The 20,072-nt window shown below is 36.7% G+C and overlaps 1 protein-coding gene across 1 annotated transcript in view; it reads right to left on the reverse strand.

The window, feature by feature from the left end:
* LOC131645061 (MADS-box transcription factor 23-like) overlaps nt 1–5,602 on the reverse strand; it is a 50,595-nt gene extending 44,993 nt beyond the window's left edge. The window contains exon 1 of the mRNA XM_058915715.1: nt 5,421–5,602. Coding sequence (XP_058771698.1) covers nt 5,421–5,602 — 182 coding nt within the window. The remainder of the gene's footprint in view (nt 1–5,420) is intronic.
* Nucleotides 5,603–20,072: the final 14,470 nt, after the last annotated feature.

Consider the following 20,072-nt stretch of genomic DNA (forward strand, 5'->3'; position numbering starts at 1 on the left):
CATACAAGCTTCAAATGAAAAAGTGTCCAACTACAAAGTTGTTCTCCTCCATGAGAGGAACAACTTTGATGTTGAGAATTTTCCCAAAAAATGTCATTTGCCACGTGTAAACTGATGGTGGAGTGGACTGCTCAACAAGATTTCCAATGCCAAAATTTTTCTAAGTATGAAAGCTTTCCACTTTTGTTATTTTTCTATTTTTGCAACCTTTTATCAAACTCCCGATTTTATCCATTCTTTGACTTTTCTTGACCGATTTTCCACCAAAAGTCAATATTTGAATAATTCTTCTGATTTTGACCCAAAAGTCAACTGTTCTGATTTTTCCGACTATTGATGGAATTCCCGATTAAACCCCTTCCAGTCAAATCCAGTCAAACAAACACATCCACATAGTCATTATGAGAGCTTCTCATTTATAGAATTCGTTCCTGATTGAATGTTGACCAGAAAGTCAACTGGTTGACTTTGGTCAAAGAAACCCTGATTTAAAGAACCGGACGATTTGCAAGCCAGTATCCTTCAATCAATGCCTTGACTTGAGACAAAGAGAAACCCCAATCCAGGAGGACTTCCCTGAACATAGAACCACATGATCATACCTCAGTCTCCTTATTCTCTGATCAAAATTCTTTGCAATAGAGCTTTTTCTTGCTAGCCTTTGGATAGCACCCATGCTATGAATGCATGAGTATGGATTATGACCTAAGTGATGTATGTACATGAATGCAAAACCTAAGCCAATTAGAAGTAAAGGGGTAGGACAAATTTGGGGTATGACAAGTATTTATACAACCAAACTTAAAATGCAACCAAAATGCAAATCAAATTTAGGTGAAAATGCAAGCTAAAATAAAACTGAATTTGAATTTCTTCTAACACCATCCCTTAATTCATATTTAACTAATTAAAACTAACAACACCAATTCTATCCTTCAAGGGGATAAAGTGTTCAGCCTTGATAGCTTTAGTTAGAACATCTGCAAGTTGATTCTGAGTACTACAGTGAACAACTTGTAGCACTCCATTCAGAACTTGATTGCGCAAAAAATGGAATTTTGTCTCTATATGCTTGCTTCTCCCATGCTACAATGGGTTCTTTGCAAGGCGTATGGCAGATTATTGTCTATCATCAGCTTCACGGGCTTGCTCACTTTGATCTTCAAATCCTGCAATAAATTCATCAGCCAAACAACTTGGCAAGCTGACAAAGCATCAACTATGTATTCAGCTTGATAGGTTGACAAGGCAACTACATGTTGCTTCTTGGAGCACCAAGAAATGATACTTCATAGATACTTGAAGAAATATCCAAAAGTACTTCTTCTGTCAACTCTGTCTTTAAACCAATCAGAGTCTGAATAACATATCAGCTCTGAATCAGATTTACCACTAGAAGAGAATTAAACTCCATACCTCAAAGTCCCCTTAATATATCTCAGTATCTTGACAGCAGCTTGGTAATGTAACCACTTTGGTTTGTTCATAAACCTATTCACCATTCCAACTGCATAGTAGATGTTAGGTCTGGTGTTACAGAGATATCTCAATGAGCCAACCAACTATTTAAAAATTGTAGCATCTACATTATCAGCCTAAACATAAGAATCCAACTTATGATTTGTTTCAGTAGGTGTGATTGCAGATTTGTTATTTGTTAACTCAAATCTCTTCAGAAGTTCAAGTTCATACAGCTGATGCAAAATTATACCCTTCTTAGAGTACAAAATCTCCATCCCTAAAAAATATACCATGTTTCCTAAATCAGTCATCTCAAACTCAGTTATCAGCATCTTCTTGAACTTGACTATCTCATATGTACAGCTCCCTATTAACAATATCTCATCAACATGGAGACACACTAGAACCATATTTCTTTCACAAGTATGTTGAACATAAACCACATACTCCATTTCACATTTTTAGCATGCTCATTGTCATATCAAGCAAAATCCTATTTCTTATTTCAACAAGACCATTGTGTTAGGGAGTGTGTTGAGCAGTAACCTTATGCTCAATTCCATTCTCCTCACAGTACTTCTTAAACTCTATAGAGTTGTACTCACCTCTACCATCAGTTCTAAGAACTTTCAGCTTTTGACCACTCTGTTTTTCAGCATTCACTTTGGACTTTTGAAACTCAATAAACGCCTCATGCTTAAACTTGATTAGTGCTACCCATCCCATTCTTGTGAACTCATCCACAAAAGACACAAAGTAATTGTTTCCTCCAAGTAAAGGTACTTCAAATGGCCCACATGCATTGCTATTAGATCCATTTTTGATGCAAATGAAAATCTAGGTTGCTTGCCTTTCATACATATCTCACATGACTTCTCAAGCTTCACAATCTTTAAAATACCATGTACCAGCTTCATAGAACAAAGATGCTCTAAGCTTTTGAAGTTCAAATGTCCTAATCTCTTATGCCACAACTCATTGTCACCTTCTACACTAAGGTATTTAGTTTCAAATGTCTCCACATTCACCTTGAATGTTCTGTTGCTTCCCTGCTCAAATTGCATAATCAGCTTCTGATCAAAATCATACAAATTCAAGAGATTGTTCTTCATAGTTACTGAGAAACCTTTCTCAATTAGCTGACCTACACTCATCAATTGCTCTTCATATCAGGAACATACCAAACATCCTTGATTAGAACAATTCTTCCATTCTTCACTCTGACTTTAACAATTCACATTCCTTCAGCATTAAGGTATTTATCATTAGCCCATATGATCTTTGTCCTTTTTCTAGAGTCAAAATCAATCAACCATTATTTATTTCCAATTAGGTGATTTGAGCAGCTAGTATCCATATACCACAAGTCTACCAAATATCAGCCATCGAATTCAGAAGCCATCAATAACACAGGTTCATCATTAGAATTTCCTCATACTATGTATGCTTCTACTGACTTCTTTTCCTTGTTTGACCAACAATCCTTAGCAAAATGACCAAACCTATTACAATTGTAACACTGAACGTTTCTCTTGTCACACTTCTCCTTTCACTCATGATGTTTCTTCTCCTCAGAGTTAGAGGCTTATGACTTCTGAGAACCACCATGTCTCTTCTTGGCTTATGACAAAGACTGCTTCTGATTATTCTTACCAAAAGACGCTTTCAGAGTCTACTATACCTCTCTTTTAGAGTTTCTCTCAGCCAACGACTCTTGTGCCTCTAGACTACTTTGCAGTTCTTCAAATCTCGTCGTTCTGAGGTTCTTAGAATGTTCAATTGCTAAAACAATGTAATCAAATTGAGGAGTAAGTGATCTCAGTACTTTCTTAATAATACTTGTTCATAGAGCGTTTCTCCACAAGCCTTCATCTCATTAGCGACCAAAATCACTCTGGAGATGTAATCTAGTACATTCTCATTGTGCTTACGTAGACTCTGAAGCTTCACCTTCTTCATTGATGCATCACCACCGTAGCACCGTACCTGCGTGTCCCATGCAGCATTCGCCATCGTTGAATCAACAATCTTCTCAAACACATTTGTATTAACACACTGATGGATATAGAACAACGCCTTATGATCCTTATTCCTCATTTCTCTTTGTGCTTCTGTTGTATCTGCTCCTACCGACACATAACTGTCATTTACGAGATCAAGAACATCTTAAGCGTTAAACAACACACACATCTGAATCATCCACCGATTCTAGTTCTTTCAATCAAATACTAGAAGATTTGTGTTCAAGCTGCCGTTTCAATCAAATACTAGAAGATTTGTGTTCAAGCTGCCGTTTCCACCGTTTAACTTTGATCTTGTGCAAATTACTCAATTCTCACAAACACTTGTGTTTCCCAATTTGATTATGTTCAATTTCGATTTTAATTCAACGTGAATTCAAGAAACAAAATTAATTACACACCTCACATACACTCGTGTTTCCCTTTCTTGAATCTGAACCGAAGCTCTGTATACTAATTGTTGGAGTTAAACCTCCGTTGATGCACAAGAATTGAGAAGATGCAGATGAAGATGAGAAAGAATTGCAGAGAGAGAAAGAGAGAGAGTAACAAACTTGTAACAAACTTTCTCTCAATTGAAAAACAGACACAATTGAAAACTAAATTTCAGTATTTATACAACCAAACTTAAAATGCAATCAAAATGCAATTCAAATTCAACTGCAAATACAAGTTAAAATGAAACTGAATCTGAATTATTTCTAACATATCGAACCCGTACTTGTGAATACAGCAACAAAGTAGGGAAATACAAACTCTATCTCTTACTCCTCCTCCATGTATAAAACTACTATGTTCACATTTCAAATGCCAAACATGTATTTGCAGCCTCTATGGTAGCTCTCTAAGCATATGTTTTAAAATCTTCAATATTAACTTCAATACAAAATCACCTTACCCTTGAACCTTTATAGATGTCCATAGCTTTCAAACAAACTATAAAACACCTTCTTACTTCGATTCCATTTCATTTCATTTCATTCCACCCAACTAACTATCTCTCTCCAATTGTTTCTTTCCACCACGATCACAAGATATTTCTTATTGTTGAATTGTAGCACTAAGGATAAAAATCTCTCTTCAAGTTTAGGGACAAAAATCATCTCCCATAAATTTAAATATATAATTATATGATCTGCCAAAAGAAGTTAGTTTACTGGTTTAATGCAATCACATCTGATTATTCATCTTCAATAAGGTTAAGCATATAATTAAGTAATGTAGTAGTAGTATATACCCCTAAACTTAACTAGCAAAGATTAGGGTAATAGGAACAATAGTAGAGTCAGATAAATCATAGCAAATTCTGACATTCTAAATCTATCATTTCTCATCTTTCTGTTCTGTTTGTGCATATTTAACTTGTAGATTTTGTACTTTTCATATTAGGGACAATGCATGCGTGGATTAAAAAACATATATTAAAGTTTTGCTACTTCATAATAATACTAACACTGCTTTGAAAATTTCAAAAGAAAAGGTATGCACCTGCATTCTGGCATTCTGATAGTGTTCAGTACAGAAATTAGATTCCCAAACTATACTTCATTACCTTATATAATGTTTATAGTACAATATAAGATTTTGTGCCACTTTAAACTACCTTAACTTATAGATACATATATAATATATAGTCCTAAGTATATGATTATTCTCATTTTAGAAGTTGAAATGGTAATTACTAATTATAGTTAAGGTGCAGATCAGGATAAAATAAAACTCATGAGTCAGGAAGATAAATACCTATATATATGTTTTATTATATGATCATAATATATTAATGCTCTAAAAAGCTCCTAATAATGCAACAGAATAATCACAACAAACATATATATAATTATTTTATTTAATTTTCTACTTTATAAATTAATTTTTTTTCTCTTCAGTAAATAAAAAACTGGGATTTCAGATCACTAAAAAAAAAGAATTAATTAATACCTTGTGCTTGAGTAGTCATAGAGCCTTCCAGTGCTTGAAAAAACAATCAATCCAACTTCAGCATCACAGAGAATGGATAACTCTTTGGCTTTCTTCAATAATCCATTTCTTCTCTTTGAGAAAGTTACTTGCCTGCTTGTTGAATTATCAATCCTTCGAATCGCAATCTTTCCTCTTCCCATCTCAATATATGGATTAGGGTTTTTTTCACCTGCTAGATCAGTAGTCAAATACTCTTCTTCTTATTAAGATCCATGACCAAGGGATATTCAATATTTTTTATTAGAAAAAAAAATTTAAAAAAGGGAAAAAAATTGTGGAAGATAAAATAGAGAAGAAAAAGTGGTGACTTACTTGAAAAGTATAGGAGTAAGGAGGAAAGGAAGAAGAAGATGAAGAAGGTTGAGAAACAGTTTATAGATGTTGGTGTGGATTTGTAGAAAGAGGTATTTGATGCAGTTTTATTCTTTATATGGAAACACTAAGGAGCTTTAAGACAAAAGTCATTACCATATTTATATAATTTTCATTTTATTTCTATTTATAGGAATCCAATATTAATGAGAATCTGTCGTAGAAAAAGAAAGGTAATAAGTGTATTATGTTTTAATATTACTTGATAAAAAATTACCAACAATTTTTTTTTTGGCCTCTTCAAAAATAAAAATGACCCGGGAACACTTTAATGAGATGGCGGAGTCTTTTCCAATTTAATCAGAGCTATTAAATTCGATCATTTTCCAGAACACGTGTAAAAATTACCTATAATATATGAAAGAGTTACTTTAATAGACAAATATGAATATTTTAAATTGAAATATTATCATTTTGTATGTCAATTAAAATAATTAAATTAAATTATTTCCGATTTGAATAATTTTTATAACAATTTTAGATTAACATCAAGATTCAAATTTGAATGTAACAGTTGTGTGAAACTTTAATATTTATTATTATTTTTTTATTAAATAGAAGAGAAATGTTATTTATACACTAACATTTACACCGTAATATTATACGGTTTTACTTTTTAAAAATATTTAATTATTAATTTTTCTTTATTCTAACACAATAATGCATATACTTATGCTATATTCATATGGTATATTTGATAAGGTGTACATGAATATGAATGGTGTATATTTTTTGATGTACTTATAACAAGCCTCTAAATAGAAATACTTTTTTTTTTATATCTTTGTACACAGCAAGCAGATGGGGATGGTCTTAGTATTTCTGATGCAAACCTTAAAAGTGGTTTTCCAAAAACACTGGTTTTAAGGTTTCCCATTGTCTGGTTTGATTGAACCAAGTACATGAGATAAGCGCGTGCTTTATACTCGCTTATTACGTTAAGTAAAATAGGCACGTTTCGAATTGAGAAGGAGAGTGGTGAAAACGTTAGAACTGTGCGCGTGGAATAGTTTACCCTAGTACAACATGGGAATCCAGGAATCCTATGTGACGTATGGGAAATTGACACGTGGAATTTCGAAAACCGAGTGCGCTATTTTTTCCCTGTTTTAAGGTTTGCGTCAAAAACGGTTCTTCTTTTTAATTTTTTATATTGCACTGTTGGCAATTTTGTCCTTTTCAATTTGGGGGAATATAATAAATATTGTAAAATAAAGGACCATCTTATTATTATAGAGTTCCTTTTAATATTCTAAAATGGAAATTAATAATTATTTTGTACTACTAAAATGCATGTTGCAGAGTCTATTTGAAAGTAGGTATTACTGGTGTAACCTCACTACATTCGTGAGAATGATGGTTGGATTTGATACTTCATATAGTAAAAAGCTTTCTTATATTTAAGACCAAGCTTTATAATAGGAGTAACAAGTGCTGAATTGCAAAAACTTTTATTTTCAGGGAATGGACAAATATATTTTTTTTTTTACGGGAAAAGATTAGATGATTTCATTAATAATAATATTCTGAATACATGTTGCAATATCAATAAAATTATGAAAACTAGCAAGAGATGGAGCCACCCGTGCAAGAGTATGAGCAGCCTCATTGGCTTGTCTTCTAACGAACTTAACACGAGAGTTCCTAAAGAAGAGAGAAATCAGCCTTTTACAATCGTCGATAATAGCTCCGAAACCCGAGTCATTAGGCTTCACAAAATTCACATTATCCACAACTCGCTTTGCATCTAATTCAAAATCCATATTGTCATAGCCCAGATTAATTACCCACTTTATAGCTGTCAGAAGGCCTATAGCTTCTCCAATAACTACATCAGTGCAAGGTGAAAACCATTTTGTTCGGGCTGCAATAAAATGGCCTGCGTCATTTCTAATATAGGCACCAATGCCTACCTTATTAAGAAAAAATGAAGCATCAATATTGCACTTGAGTCGACCAGTCGATGGTTTGCACCACCTAGTAACAGTTGACGGAGGAGTATTAATGTCACTGTTTGGGCGATATTGCTGAGCATCTTTCCATCCGACCAAAAGTTGAGATGCTCGCTGACATATTACACCCGTCGGTTCTTCCACAAAATTTCAAATATGATTATTTTTCCCTTTCCAAATGCTCCATAGAATTACGGAGAAAATCGATTGATGGTCATGATTTGAAACCTGCAAAAAAGAAAAAAATACAAAAGCAAACGACCCTCCGTTGTTACTACATTGTTGCAACATAGGCCATAACCCCACTTTTTTCCAACACTCAATACTTTTGGGACACTGGAAGAATAGATGACAAGAGTTTTCCTCAATACTTTATAAAGAGTTCCATTTTAAGATAATCACTATTAAGAAAATACCTGGCTTTAAAACACTATTTTAAAGTCAGATATTTTTCTAATAGTGATTACCTTAACTCTAATATATATTAGCTTACTTCAAATTATAACCTTTAAATTGAATCTAATTTAATGATTAATTAAGTAAAAATGTTAATTAATCATTAGATTATATTCAATTTAAAGCCTATGATTTAGAGTAAGCTAAAAAGTGCGTTTGAATTGCTAAGAAATGAGAGACTGGACAAAACAATTTTTCTTGTACCCTGATTGATGAACAAATTAATGAAGGGATTGGACAAAATTGTTAATTTGTAATTCCTTGTGTCGAGGCAGGTTGTTATTCGACACAAGGTGTGTCGAAGTGTGTAACAAGTTTGTTACACATAAGTTTATTTTTAAATCTAGATAGATTTGATTTAGATTTAAAATAGATTAGATTTGATTTAGTTCCAAAATATGTATTTTGGGCTTTTATAGTTTTGGGCTTTGGCTTAGAGAGAAGGCTAACCTAAATCTATAAATAGGGAGTAACCCTCATTATTTGTAATCAAGTCATTATCTTGTATTCACAGAAGTTGCAGTTGCAAGTGAATAACAGAATTTCCACAGTTTGTGGGCAGAGAGAAACTCTGCAGAAAATACTTTCTTCTTCTCTTTTAATTTCCGCAAACCCTAATCCTAGTTTTGTTCTAATTCTCTTCATTGTCATCTTTAACGATAAGGAATTACTCAAAGGTCTGATAGTCTAATTCCAACATCTGGTATCAGAGCTCTGGTTAATCGATTCAAGGCAAGAAGAATGGCGATGGCAATGAATCATCCAAATGGGCATTTTCCAACAACACTACCAATTCTGAAAGGAGATAACTATGAGAATTGGTGCAAGCAGATGAAGGTTGTATTCTGTTGTTAAGATCTTTGGGATCTTGTAAAAGAAGGGGTAGAACCGCTTGCAGAAGGTGCGAAGGAGGAAGAAAAGGCTGCTTATAAAGAATTGAAGAAGAAAGATTATAAAGCTCTCTTTATAATCCATCAATGTCTGAGTCCAGATAATTTTGAAAGGGTTAGTGATATAGAATCTTCAAAAGAAGCTTGGGAGATTCTTGAAAAATCTTTTGGAGGTGCAGAAAAAGTGAAAGAGGTGAGGTTACAAACTCATAAGAGAACATATGAATTGCTTCAGATGGAAGATAGCGAAAGCATAACTGATTTCTTCACTAGGATTACGAAACTAGTGAATCAAATCAAGATATGTGGAGAAGTATTAACAACAAGAGCTGTTGTGTCAAAGATTTTGAGATCTTTGGCCCCTAAGTTCGACCACATCGTGGTAGCCATAGAAAAGTTGAAGGACTTGTCAAAGTTAACAAAAGAAGAGCTTCAAGGGACGCTTGAATCTCATGAACAAAGAATGGCTGAAAGAGCGGCAGGCAAGTCGAAGAGCGATGTGGCTTTGCAGGCTCAGTCAGCAAACGAAAAGAAAGGTAAAGGAAGCTGGACTGGAAATAAAGGTAGAGGTGGCTACAACAATTCGACTAGTCAAAATTAGCAAGAAGGAAATTGGCCGAATCAGAGAAAACCCTCATATCAAGGCAACCAGAGAGGTGGTGCTGCAAGTAGAGGAAGAGGTGGTGGTCGAAAGCCCGACAAGAGTCACATTCAATGTTTCAACTGTCAGAAGTATGGTCACTATTCGACAGTTTGTCCAGAAAAGAATAAAAGTCAAGAAAGTGATGTAAAGCTTGCAAAACAAGAAGAAGAAGAGATGTTGCTGATGGTCACAACAAAAGATGAAGATAAATTCAAGGACCAATGGTACTTGGATTCAGGATGCTCATCACATATGTCTGGAAGGAAAGATTGGTTTGTCAACATAAAACCCTCAATAAAGAACATGGTGAAATTTGCAAATGACAATACTCTAGCAGCTGAAGGTATTGGTGATGTAATGATTACGAGGAAAGATGGAAAGAGGTCAGTAATTTCCAATGTGTTGTACATACCAGGCATGAAGAGCAACTTACTCAGCATTGGGCAGTTGGTCGAAAAGAACTACAAGGTTTCGATCGAAGATAAGATGATGAGAGTTGTCGATGCAAATGGGAGGTTAATCTTGAAGGCTCATATGTCACATAATAGAACCTTCAAGATCGAACTCAATGTGATGGAGCACGAGTGCCTTGAAACTGCAGCTAGCAGAGATGAATGGATATGGCACTATCGACTAGGCCATCTCAACTTCAATGACATCAGAGAGTTGAAAAGAAAGAATATGGTTTTAGGACTGCCAGAAATCGACATTCCAAACGAGGTGTGTGAGGAATGTGTGCAGGCGAAGCAGCACAAGAATAGCTTCAGCAAGGATCCAGGAAGCAAGTCGAAGGCAATCCTTGATGTCATATACTCTGATGTATGTGGTCCTATCCAGGTGGATTCGAATGGAGGTAACAAATACTTTGTTACATTCATAGATGATTTTAGTCGAAAACTATGGACTTACCTGATCAAGAAGAAAAGTGAAGTGATCGAGGTATTTGCCAAGTTCAAATCTATGGTCGAAAGACAAAGTGGTCGAAAGCTCAAGGTTTTGAGAACTGATGGTGGTGGAGAATATGTGTCGAAAGACTTCGACATGTTATGTGAAAAAGAAGGGATTGTGCATGAGGTGGTGCCACCCTACACTCCACAGCAGAATGGAACTGCAGAAAGGAAGAATCGAACCATCATGAATATGGTAAGAAGTATGTTAAAAGGCAAGCATTTACCTAAAGAATTTTGGGGAGAAGCAGTGTCGACTGCAACATACATTCTAAACAGATGTCCGACAAAGAAGCTAGAAGGAATTACTCCAGAAGAATGTTGGTCTGGTGTGAAGCCTAGCTTGAGCCATCTGAAGGTATTTGGATCTATAGCACATAGACATGTGCCAGATCAGTTGAGAAGAAAACTTGATGGCAAGTCGAGTCAAATGATACTTATAGGATATCATTCGACTGGAGGATACAAGTTGTTCGACCCATTGAACAAGCAAGTAGTGATCAGCAGGGACGTGATCATAGATGAGCTTAAAGAATGGGATTGGACTGAAAATGTCAAGAAGGATTCAGTGAGAATTCTTTATGACGAACCAGCTACTGAAGTCGAAAGAGAAGAAGTTCGACAAGAAGAAGTCAGAGGTGATGCAGGCTCAGGCAGACCTCAGAGAACAAGACACATGCCTGCAAGGTTACAAGAATGTGTGATTACATCAGATGATGTAGTCAATGATGAAGGTGAGCTGGTACATTACGCTTTCTACGCAGATGTCGAACCTGTCAATGCAACTGAGGCATTGAAGGATTCGAAGTGGGTGAAAGCTATGAATGAAGAATTGAAGTCCATCGAAGACAACAATACTTGGTCACTTGTCGAATTGCCTCAAGGCAAGAAGGCAATTGATGTGAAGTGGGTATACAAGGTGAAGTGTAATCCCAAAGGTGAAGTGACTCGGTACAAGGCAAGGCTTGTGGCAAAAGGATTTCTTTAGAAGGAAGGAATTGACTTCGATGAGGTCTTTGCACCTGTTGTCAGGATCGAAACTATCAGGTTTGTCGCACGCTCGCGAAAAATGAACAGAGTCGCCACTAATATATTTATCCCATAAGGGAAAGGAATATCAGAAAACCTAACAAGGGAAGGAACAGGGTCTTGCGACCAGAGAATCAAGGTACGGGAGTCGGTTACGCAAGGGGAAGGTACTAGCACCCCTCACGCCCATCGTACTCGATGGTATCCACCTATGTTTGTTTCTATCTAAAGGGTGTATATCTATGTCTATGTCTATATCTAAATGCGAAATGAATGCAAAATGTAGGGAAAAGAAAGAATTGTACTCGCACGGGCCCTACCCCGCTGCCTACGTATCCTTTTCAGGAATCAGAGTTACCGTAGCTCGGCTCACGTTTTTCTGTTTGTTTTTGTGTTTTTTAGTTGGGCGGAGTTAACGTTCGCGCTCTTGCATAAGGGATCGCCTACGATGCGTACGAGCGGAAATAACAGTGCCCTTAGGTGCCAACGAGGCAAAAGAAAAAGAAATGATTGGTTGGTGTCTTTTAGGATAGATGAGTGATGAACAGTTCCCAATACCGGGCCACTCACCACTTTCTCTACTTTGTTTTGAATTTAAACCGTTGTTAGGTGTTTTAAGTGTTTTTGGTTGGTGTTTTTTTTAAGGGAATTTACTTTGCGATTCGAATCACATAAAAATGTATAATGATCGAGAAGCAGATTAGGGAATGAATCCCACTCACTTCCATCCCATTATATAATGTTTGAGAAACAGATTAGGGAATGAATCTCACTCATTTCTCTCCCATTAGGTAGTGACCGAGAAACAGATTAGGGAATAAATCCCACTTGTTTCTATGCCACTAAGTGATTGAGAGACAGATTAGGGAATGAATCCCACTCATTTCTCTATCACTTTCTTAATGTGATTCGCATCTTCCTTTTATTAAGTGTTTTAAAAGTTGAAAAGAAAAAGAATGCAAACGGGAACTAATCCTAAATTCTAGTCTAAGTTGTCTATACAAGTCTAAATCCTAATGTTAACATGAGATAGATTCTAACAGAAGCATACGGAAGATATCACAAAATTATAGGTCAAAAATGATACAATATTAGTACAAAACTTGAATTGAAATGGCTTGGAATATAGTATAAGAGCATGGAATAAAAGGATTCAAAAATAGCGCCAAAATTAGCCTAAAAAATACTATTGTTTTTTATTGATTTTTATGAAAGAGGAATGGACTCTAAATCAAGTAAAAAGAAGACTCAAACGATAAGCCTAAAACTACTATTTTTATGGGTTTTTATAAAAGATCTTAAATGTCAGAACTAACCTAAGAAAATCTACTATTTTTTTATAAGCTTTTTAAGTGTTAAGGGAATCAATTAAAAGTCAAAATTGAACTAACCTAAAACCTAATTAAGAAGCTAATATTTTTTATTGCGTTTTTTATGTGTCAAAATTAGTACTAAGGTCTAAAAATATAGGAGAAAAATTGGTGTTCTTACTACCTAAAAGAAAATGGAAAAAAGACTAGTAGAACCTAAAAATAGCAATGTAAACAGAGGGTGAGAATTGAATTTAAGGTGTGAAAAATGAGATGCTACGCAGGGCCCAATGGGAATTGGCCCAGAATTGTTTTTATTCAAATCCTGATCAGCACAAAAAAGTGGACATGGGCCACGGGGGTGCATTCAGAATTTCGTAGAAGGCCCATGCAGATTGTTTCATTGGTTCTTTTGTTTTGATCCTAATCCAGGTTCTCTTAATCAGATTCAAATTAATCAAACCCCATGCTATTTCAATTACTTAACCTAAACTTGATCCATTAATCACGCTTATATCCAACTAATCAGATTTTTGTATCAATTAATTTATGATCAGTAACGATTAAGGGAATTAAAAAAAAATTAAAACAGAAAGGGGATTAGGTTACCTGTTTGGTAGCTTTTGCGTTTCAAAGCAATGTTCCTCTTCTTCAACGTACAAACGGCGACGGCGGCGGAATCTTCATCCCAATCTCCTCCGATCGAAATGCTGCGGCGGTGATCCTCCCCTTATTGATCAATCTCTCAGCCGCTAACTCTGTTCTCACCTCGACCTCCCCACCTCTTGTCTCAATCTAACTTCAAGCCTACCGGAAAAAGTCCAGCGAGTCTTCGATTTGATTGAAGACGAAGAAAGGAATCCATAACATGCTTCAAGAATCCATTCGCTCAATCTTCTTCTTCCCTCGCGGCTTACATATCTTCACACTATTGACGCGATTGCGATAGTAACGTCTCTGTTGCGTTGTTGACGAAGCAGTGCACAGATTGTGGACTTGAATCGCGTCGATGACGATGATGAAAGTTGAACGAAGTTGCTTGCGGGGAGAAGATGTTTTCCGAATCGATGCAATTGTGATGATGATCGAAGTTCGTGTACACTTGAAGGTGATTCGGAGATGAAGCTTCGATTGGTGCTGATTATTCGGTGATTTGATGCGAGATGAAGATGATGATTATCAAGAATGAAGCTCGTAGTAGTTGATGATGATGATTTTGCAGAGAGAATGAAGGTGTAATGGAGATGATGCTGAGATGAAGGATGGTGGTGGATGAACGAAGGCCAGGTTCTACGAGATAGGCCATGGTGAAGAACGTGGAGATTCTTGAAGAGGATCCATAGTGAGGTGAGTTTGTTCCGTTTTTTTCTGTTAATTTTCTGTTACCTTCTGTTATGCGTCTCCTCCCCTCTTTCTGTTTTTTTTCAGAGTTTGTTTTATGGTGATTGAAGAGTGTTTATGGTGGTGAAGATGAATGGGAAAGGGAGGTTGAAGAAGAGCAGAGGGAGATTTGAAGATGATCAATGAAGTGGAGAGAAGAGTGAAGATTAGAAGTGAAGAGGGAATGGTGTGTGAAAGAATGGCCTCCAAAAAAAAATGAATCGATGAAGAAGACCCCTGTTATATAGGTTGATGGAAGAGAGGTTAGTTACCCTTCTGTTTCTGATTTTCTTATTTTCTGTTAGTTCGGTTTCTCCTACTCCTCTTTCTGTTGGTTCTGTTAGTAAAAGGATTGTTATGTGAAAATCAGTTAGTGGTTAGTTAGAAAACTGTTGGTGAAAAACTGATTTTTTTGTTATTGGATTCTGTTTGAAGGTTGGAAAAAGGTTGTATAGAAAATGGTTTGGTGGTTAGTATATGTAACTGATTTTGTTAGGCTGGACTGGAAATTAGTAAGAGGATTGGTTATGGACTGTTAAGAGGTATTTATGGGGTGGTTTCGGTTAGTAGAAAGTGTTGGTAATTGGCTATGGTTTATAACAGTTAGAAGTTAGTTATCTGTGTACGAATGCTGACTTTTGAATGTTTTTGGATCTTGGTTTGAAATGTGGCAGGTACGGTTTGAAGACTAAGCAACTCCGGTTTTTCTTGTGGTTTGAAGTATATTGCAGCCGGTTTTGAACCTTGTTTGGAACGGGACGAGAACTTTGGAGAATGGACTTGGAATGATGATATCGCATAAGCAAGAGTTTGGCTGCCTGTATTAGGCTTTTCGAACGTGGCTCGGTTCCTATCGTGTTGGATGCAGAACCTTTCTTACAAGCTGGACATAGGTTCCTGTGATCAAAATTTTGTAACTTTCTTATACTGTTCTTGCATAATAATACCCTTTAGTATTTTATGGAATTGTGATGAAACTTGGTATGATAATTTAGAGATTGTGATGTAATCGGGACCTTGCATAAGCTCTTTTGGTATTGGAATCATCCATGTAATTTTTCCCTTTTTTTTTTGTGTAAGAATGTAATAAGCGCAACAGTGCTTGCTTAAGGATTTTTTGAATGATAATTTTGAATACAGTTGTGGGATATTTGAATTATGAGTGAATATATGAAGTTGAACCATGTTGACTTGAGTGACATTTCCTTTGTATTTTGAATGAACTTATGCATCTTGAGGCCATGTCTTACGACTTTGCATCATGGCGACTTGGACTTGATGAATGAAGTCGGTGAGAAACTTTGAATGCTATTTCGATTCTCAAATGATCCTGAATTAAATCTCCAATATAATTCACCTTGTATCGCAATCAACAAATAATCGGGAGAAATGATAATCCCTTGATCGAAGACAATTCACAACCTCATTTCTTGCACCGTGTGTCTTAGCTCGAACCAACTGTCTTGAAAGAAATTAGAATAGTAGAATCAATCATATCATCGAATCAAATTCATCCTCAAATCATTGTGACTCTAATTCAACCTCAATTCCTCGATTTAAACCAAACCACCAATCAATTACGTATAGCGGCGCCTTGAACACAATAAACCCACAAGTCTAACTCTCACATCTTGATATGTATTGTACTTCAACCTGACATAACAAAATTCCTTTGAGGAATTCTTGAGGAAGATAAGGATTGGAGCACATAAGAACACCTTAACCTGAAAACCACTGAATCTCATTTGAATTAACGATTGTAGACACTGCACATAAGAACCATATTCTTCTTGCCTTTGATGAATCTTCATAGAGAAAAACCTCGTAGCTTTAGGAGAAAGAAGTCCATCATGAATGACCATACAAAAACCCTAGCTTCCAAGATCCTCAATCTTTTGTTGGATTTTATGGTTAATGATGAATAAGTTATGTTAATGACCTAGTGGAGATATGCACATGGATGTGAAACTTTAAGCCAGTTAGGAATTAAGGGTAGGACAAATTTGGGGTATGACAGCTGCCCCTATTTAATCGTCTTAAACCTGAAGGTGAGATTGGCGTTAGCCTTTCGAACATTCGAGGTAAAAGAAGATTAAATATCAAAGTACCAGAAATTTGTCCTAGAGAGAAGATGGTGTAAGTGTTATTCTTATTTTTTTCGTTTTGATATCTGCTGGGGAAAGAGAAATTTTTGTTTTTTTGATGGGAAAGTTTATGGTAAGGGGTTGAAATGGGGTAGCTTGTAACGTAGCCAAGGCGCCAATACAAGGTTCTCAATGGAAATGATTGTTGTATGAAACTGTGGTTGGAAAATACGGGTTTGATGGAAAGGTAGGACCCACGATCCGTGACTCGAAACTAGGGTAAGGTCAACGGACCTACGACCCACAAGAGTTGAAAAAAGATGAAAATAAGGTCAACTGACCTACGATCCACAAGAAATGAAAAAGATGAGGATAAGGTCAACGGACCTACGATCCACAAGAATTGGAAAAGATGAGGATAAGGTCAACGGACCTACGATCCAAAAGAAATGAAAAAGATGAGGATAAGGTCAACGGACCTACGATCCAAAAGAATTGAAAAAGATGAGGATAAGGTCAACGGACCTATGATCCACAAGAATTGGAAAAGATGAGGATAAGGTCAACGGACCTACGATCCAAAAGAATTGAAAAAGATGAGGATAAGGTCAACGGACCTACGATCCACAAGAATTGAAAAAGGTGAGGATAAGGTCAACGGACCTACGATCCACAAGAATTGGAAAAGATGAGGATAAGGTCAACGGACCTACGATCCACAAGAGTTGAAAGAAAGGATAAACATCAACACTGGGGTTGGGGGCATCAACACTGAGGTTGTGAAAGGAAAGGCGTCGACACTGAGGTCGAGGACATCAACACTGAGGTTGTGAAAGGAAAGGCGTCGACACTGAGGTTGTGAAAGGAAAGGCGTCGACACTGAGGTCGAGGACCAACACTGGGGTTGTGAAAGGAAAGATAAACATCAACACTGAGGTTGCGATTGACGATTGGCATCGACGCAGAGGTCGGAGAAGGAATGATAGGCATCAACACTGAGGTTGGACAAGAAAGGTATCGACACTGAGGTCAAGGAAGAAAGAATTAATATCAACACTGAGGTTGGAAATTAGTCTTGAAATGGTTTGCCAGGACGGAAGGCAAAGGATACACAACACGGGGGTTGGATCTAAAAGTTTTCCCATACGAGGGAAAGGGACCACGAAGACTAGTAACGACTAGACTCGACAAGAGACATCGGTAAACATTGAAGAATCACGAAGATGTTGATGCTTGCGAAGCATAAGGATTACATTAATCCCTCAGGCCGAAGGCGGGGTGTAACTCTTCAAGAGCGGCAATCGTTCGAATTGCCACACACCAAGTATGGTTATTCAAACGATTGAAAAATGAGATGGGTTGAATGCCCACCCTCATTCGCACTCTAATCTTCACGCAGCACACGGGAAATAACCTCGGAGACAACGATTCCGACGAAGAAAGACATTGTATCCGATCCACATTGGGGAGAGAACATGAGACTTCTTTTGGGGATTGAAGATACCAGGTATTGGCACCATGGTTTGAGGAGATTTGTGATGTAGTAGCAGATATCAATCGGAGTTTGTGAGGATAACATTTTCTGTGGGGATGTATCGTCGTCTTGATTGAGTGTTGATTTGTATTATCTGGCTTATGCTTTGTATGCATGTTTGAATTTTCTATGGCGTAATGCTCCACTTTGATGGATATGCTACGCTTTTGAGGATGCAATGTTATATGCAATGGAAACTATATGCAGAGTGCCAAATAAAGGCATTAGAGTGATAGAGAAGCATGATTATTGGAGTCCCTTGCTTGTTGTCTTGAGCTACCAATATGAATCGGTATTGGAAACCCTACAGTGCCATAGATCATTGGAAACTGCGCTGAGGGTTGAAATGTAGCTTTGTTGGGGAGGAAGTGACTTCGTCTGACTTTCCCTACATCTTAAATTGCTTGGGGATTGTGAGCTTGAGGAGATTCCCTCGATTCACCATGATGGGGATGAGAAATCCAGATAAGGAGACCAGGTTGGGAGAGTGGAACAACTTCCATGAGAAATAAACTCATGTGTTTGAGGAGAGACCAAAGTTCCAGGAGAAATAAACTTCTATGATTGGGGATAGACAATAAGGCTCAGAAGATTGTGCCCCAAGCTTCATGAACTACGAGGGAATTTGCCCCAAAGGATCCTTGGAGAGATTTGTCAAATCTTGACGTAACTGCCCCAGATTGGTTGAACCCAAGAGAGATTCCTCGACTTGATTGCCCCAGATATGCTGAATTTGAGAGGTCGAACCTCGATTCAATTTCCCCAGATTGACCAACAGTGAATGGATGCTTCAGTTGACAGAGTTTTCACACAACTTGCCCCTTGGAGTAATCAGTCTTTGAAGTGAATGGCTCATGGAATCGATCAACTTTTTCTGCAGTTGTTCGTTGTTGGATCTTCCTTGATGTCAAGTGTCTATTCACAAGTAAAAGATATTTGTTTTGAAGATGCTAATATTAATGCAATGCTTATGCTAGCTTCGAAATCAAAGTTTATTGAACAAAGTTGTGACATTCAGTGTTTGAATTATTTGTCATATCGATATCACCATAAATGGTAAGCAAACATCTGGGAGTCAGTTTTACGCAACTTGGTGTGGTATGCTTTTGAAATAACCCTGCTTCAATTAGGTCTTTTAAGGGTTGTAACGTGGCCTGGTTCACGGTTTTAGAAAGAAAGGATTTAAGGCTCAAAGTCTAACCTAACCCACCCATTCTTCGTGATGTTCTCCAGTCCTAAGTTCAACTTAACCTGATACGAGTGTCCATCCTTCAAGGGGAGTTTGAGATGATTGAAGAATCAATGAAGTATTTGGACATGGCAGTCACGTTACCTTTCAATTTGGTGTCTGATCACACGACTTTGTTCTTTTAATCCTTGTTTTTCGCTTCTGCTTCGCTTTTCCTTTTTGTTTTTTGTTTCCCTAACTTTTGCCTAGACAAATTCTTTTGAATTTTATTTTGGAGTCCAGCGGGATGCCCTAATTTTTGCCTAAGTCACTTGTTTTCTAGTTGTTGACTTAGCGGGCTTTTTTTTATTCACTTCTTTTTTGAACAAGTCGTGTGATCCTGAATCTCTGATTTGTTGGAGGTGATTGTGACTGCCTCATTCTTTGATTGATGAGGGATTATCATTGTGATATTGACTTTCCTCAACCTTTTGAAAGATAACCATTATCGTATCCTTAGATGCATACTCCTGATGGATTTTGATTGCTCGGTCAGGTTAATTGAACGCTACCCTGCCCCTGGGTTAAATGTGAGGGTTTTTTTTTGTATAGAAAAGAAACTCCTACTTCAAGGCTCAAAGGGGTTAACGAGGGTCTATCTCCCTTATATCTCCGGTGTTTGGGAATTAGAAACAATGCCTGTACATCCTCAGCGGGGTTTTATTCAAAAGCACACAATTAGAGATTTTGCATTTATTATTTTTTCATCATTCTCCTTTTGATATTTTTTTGCTTAATTAAGAGTTTGATATCGATAGACAGAAATATATGAGTGAACACGAATG

The sequence above is a fragment of the Vicia villosa genome, linkage group LG1 (genome assembly GCF_029867415.1).
Source record: "Vicia villosa cultivar HV-30 ecotype Madison, WI linkage group LG1, Vvil1.0, whole genome shotgun sequence".
Lineage (NCBI taxonomy): Eukaryota > Viridiplantae > Streptophyta > Magnoliopsida > Fabales > Fabaceae > Vicia > Vicia villosa.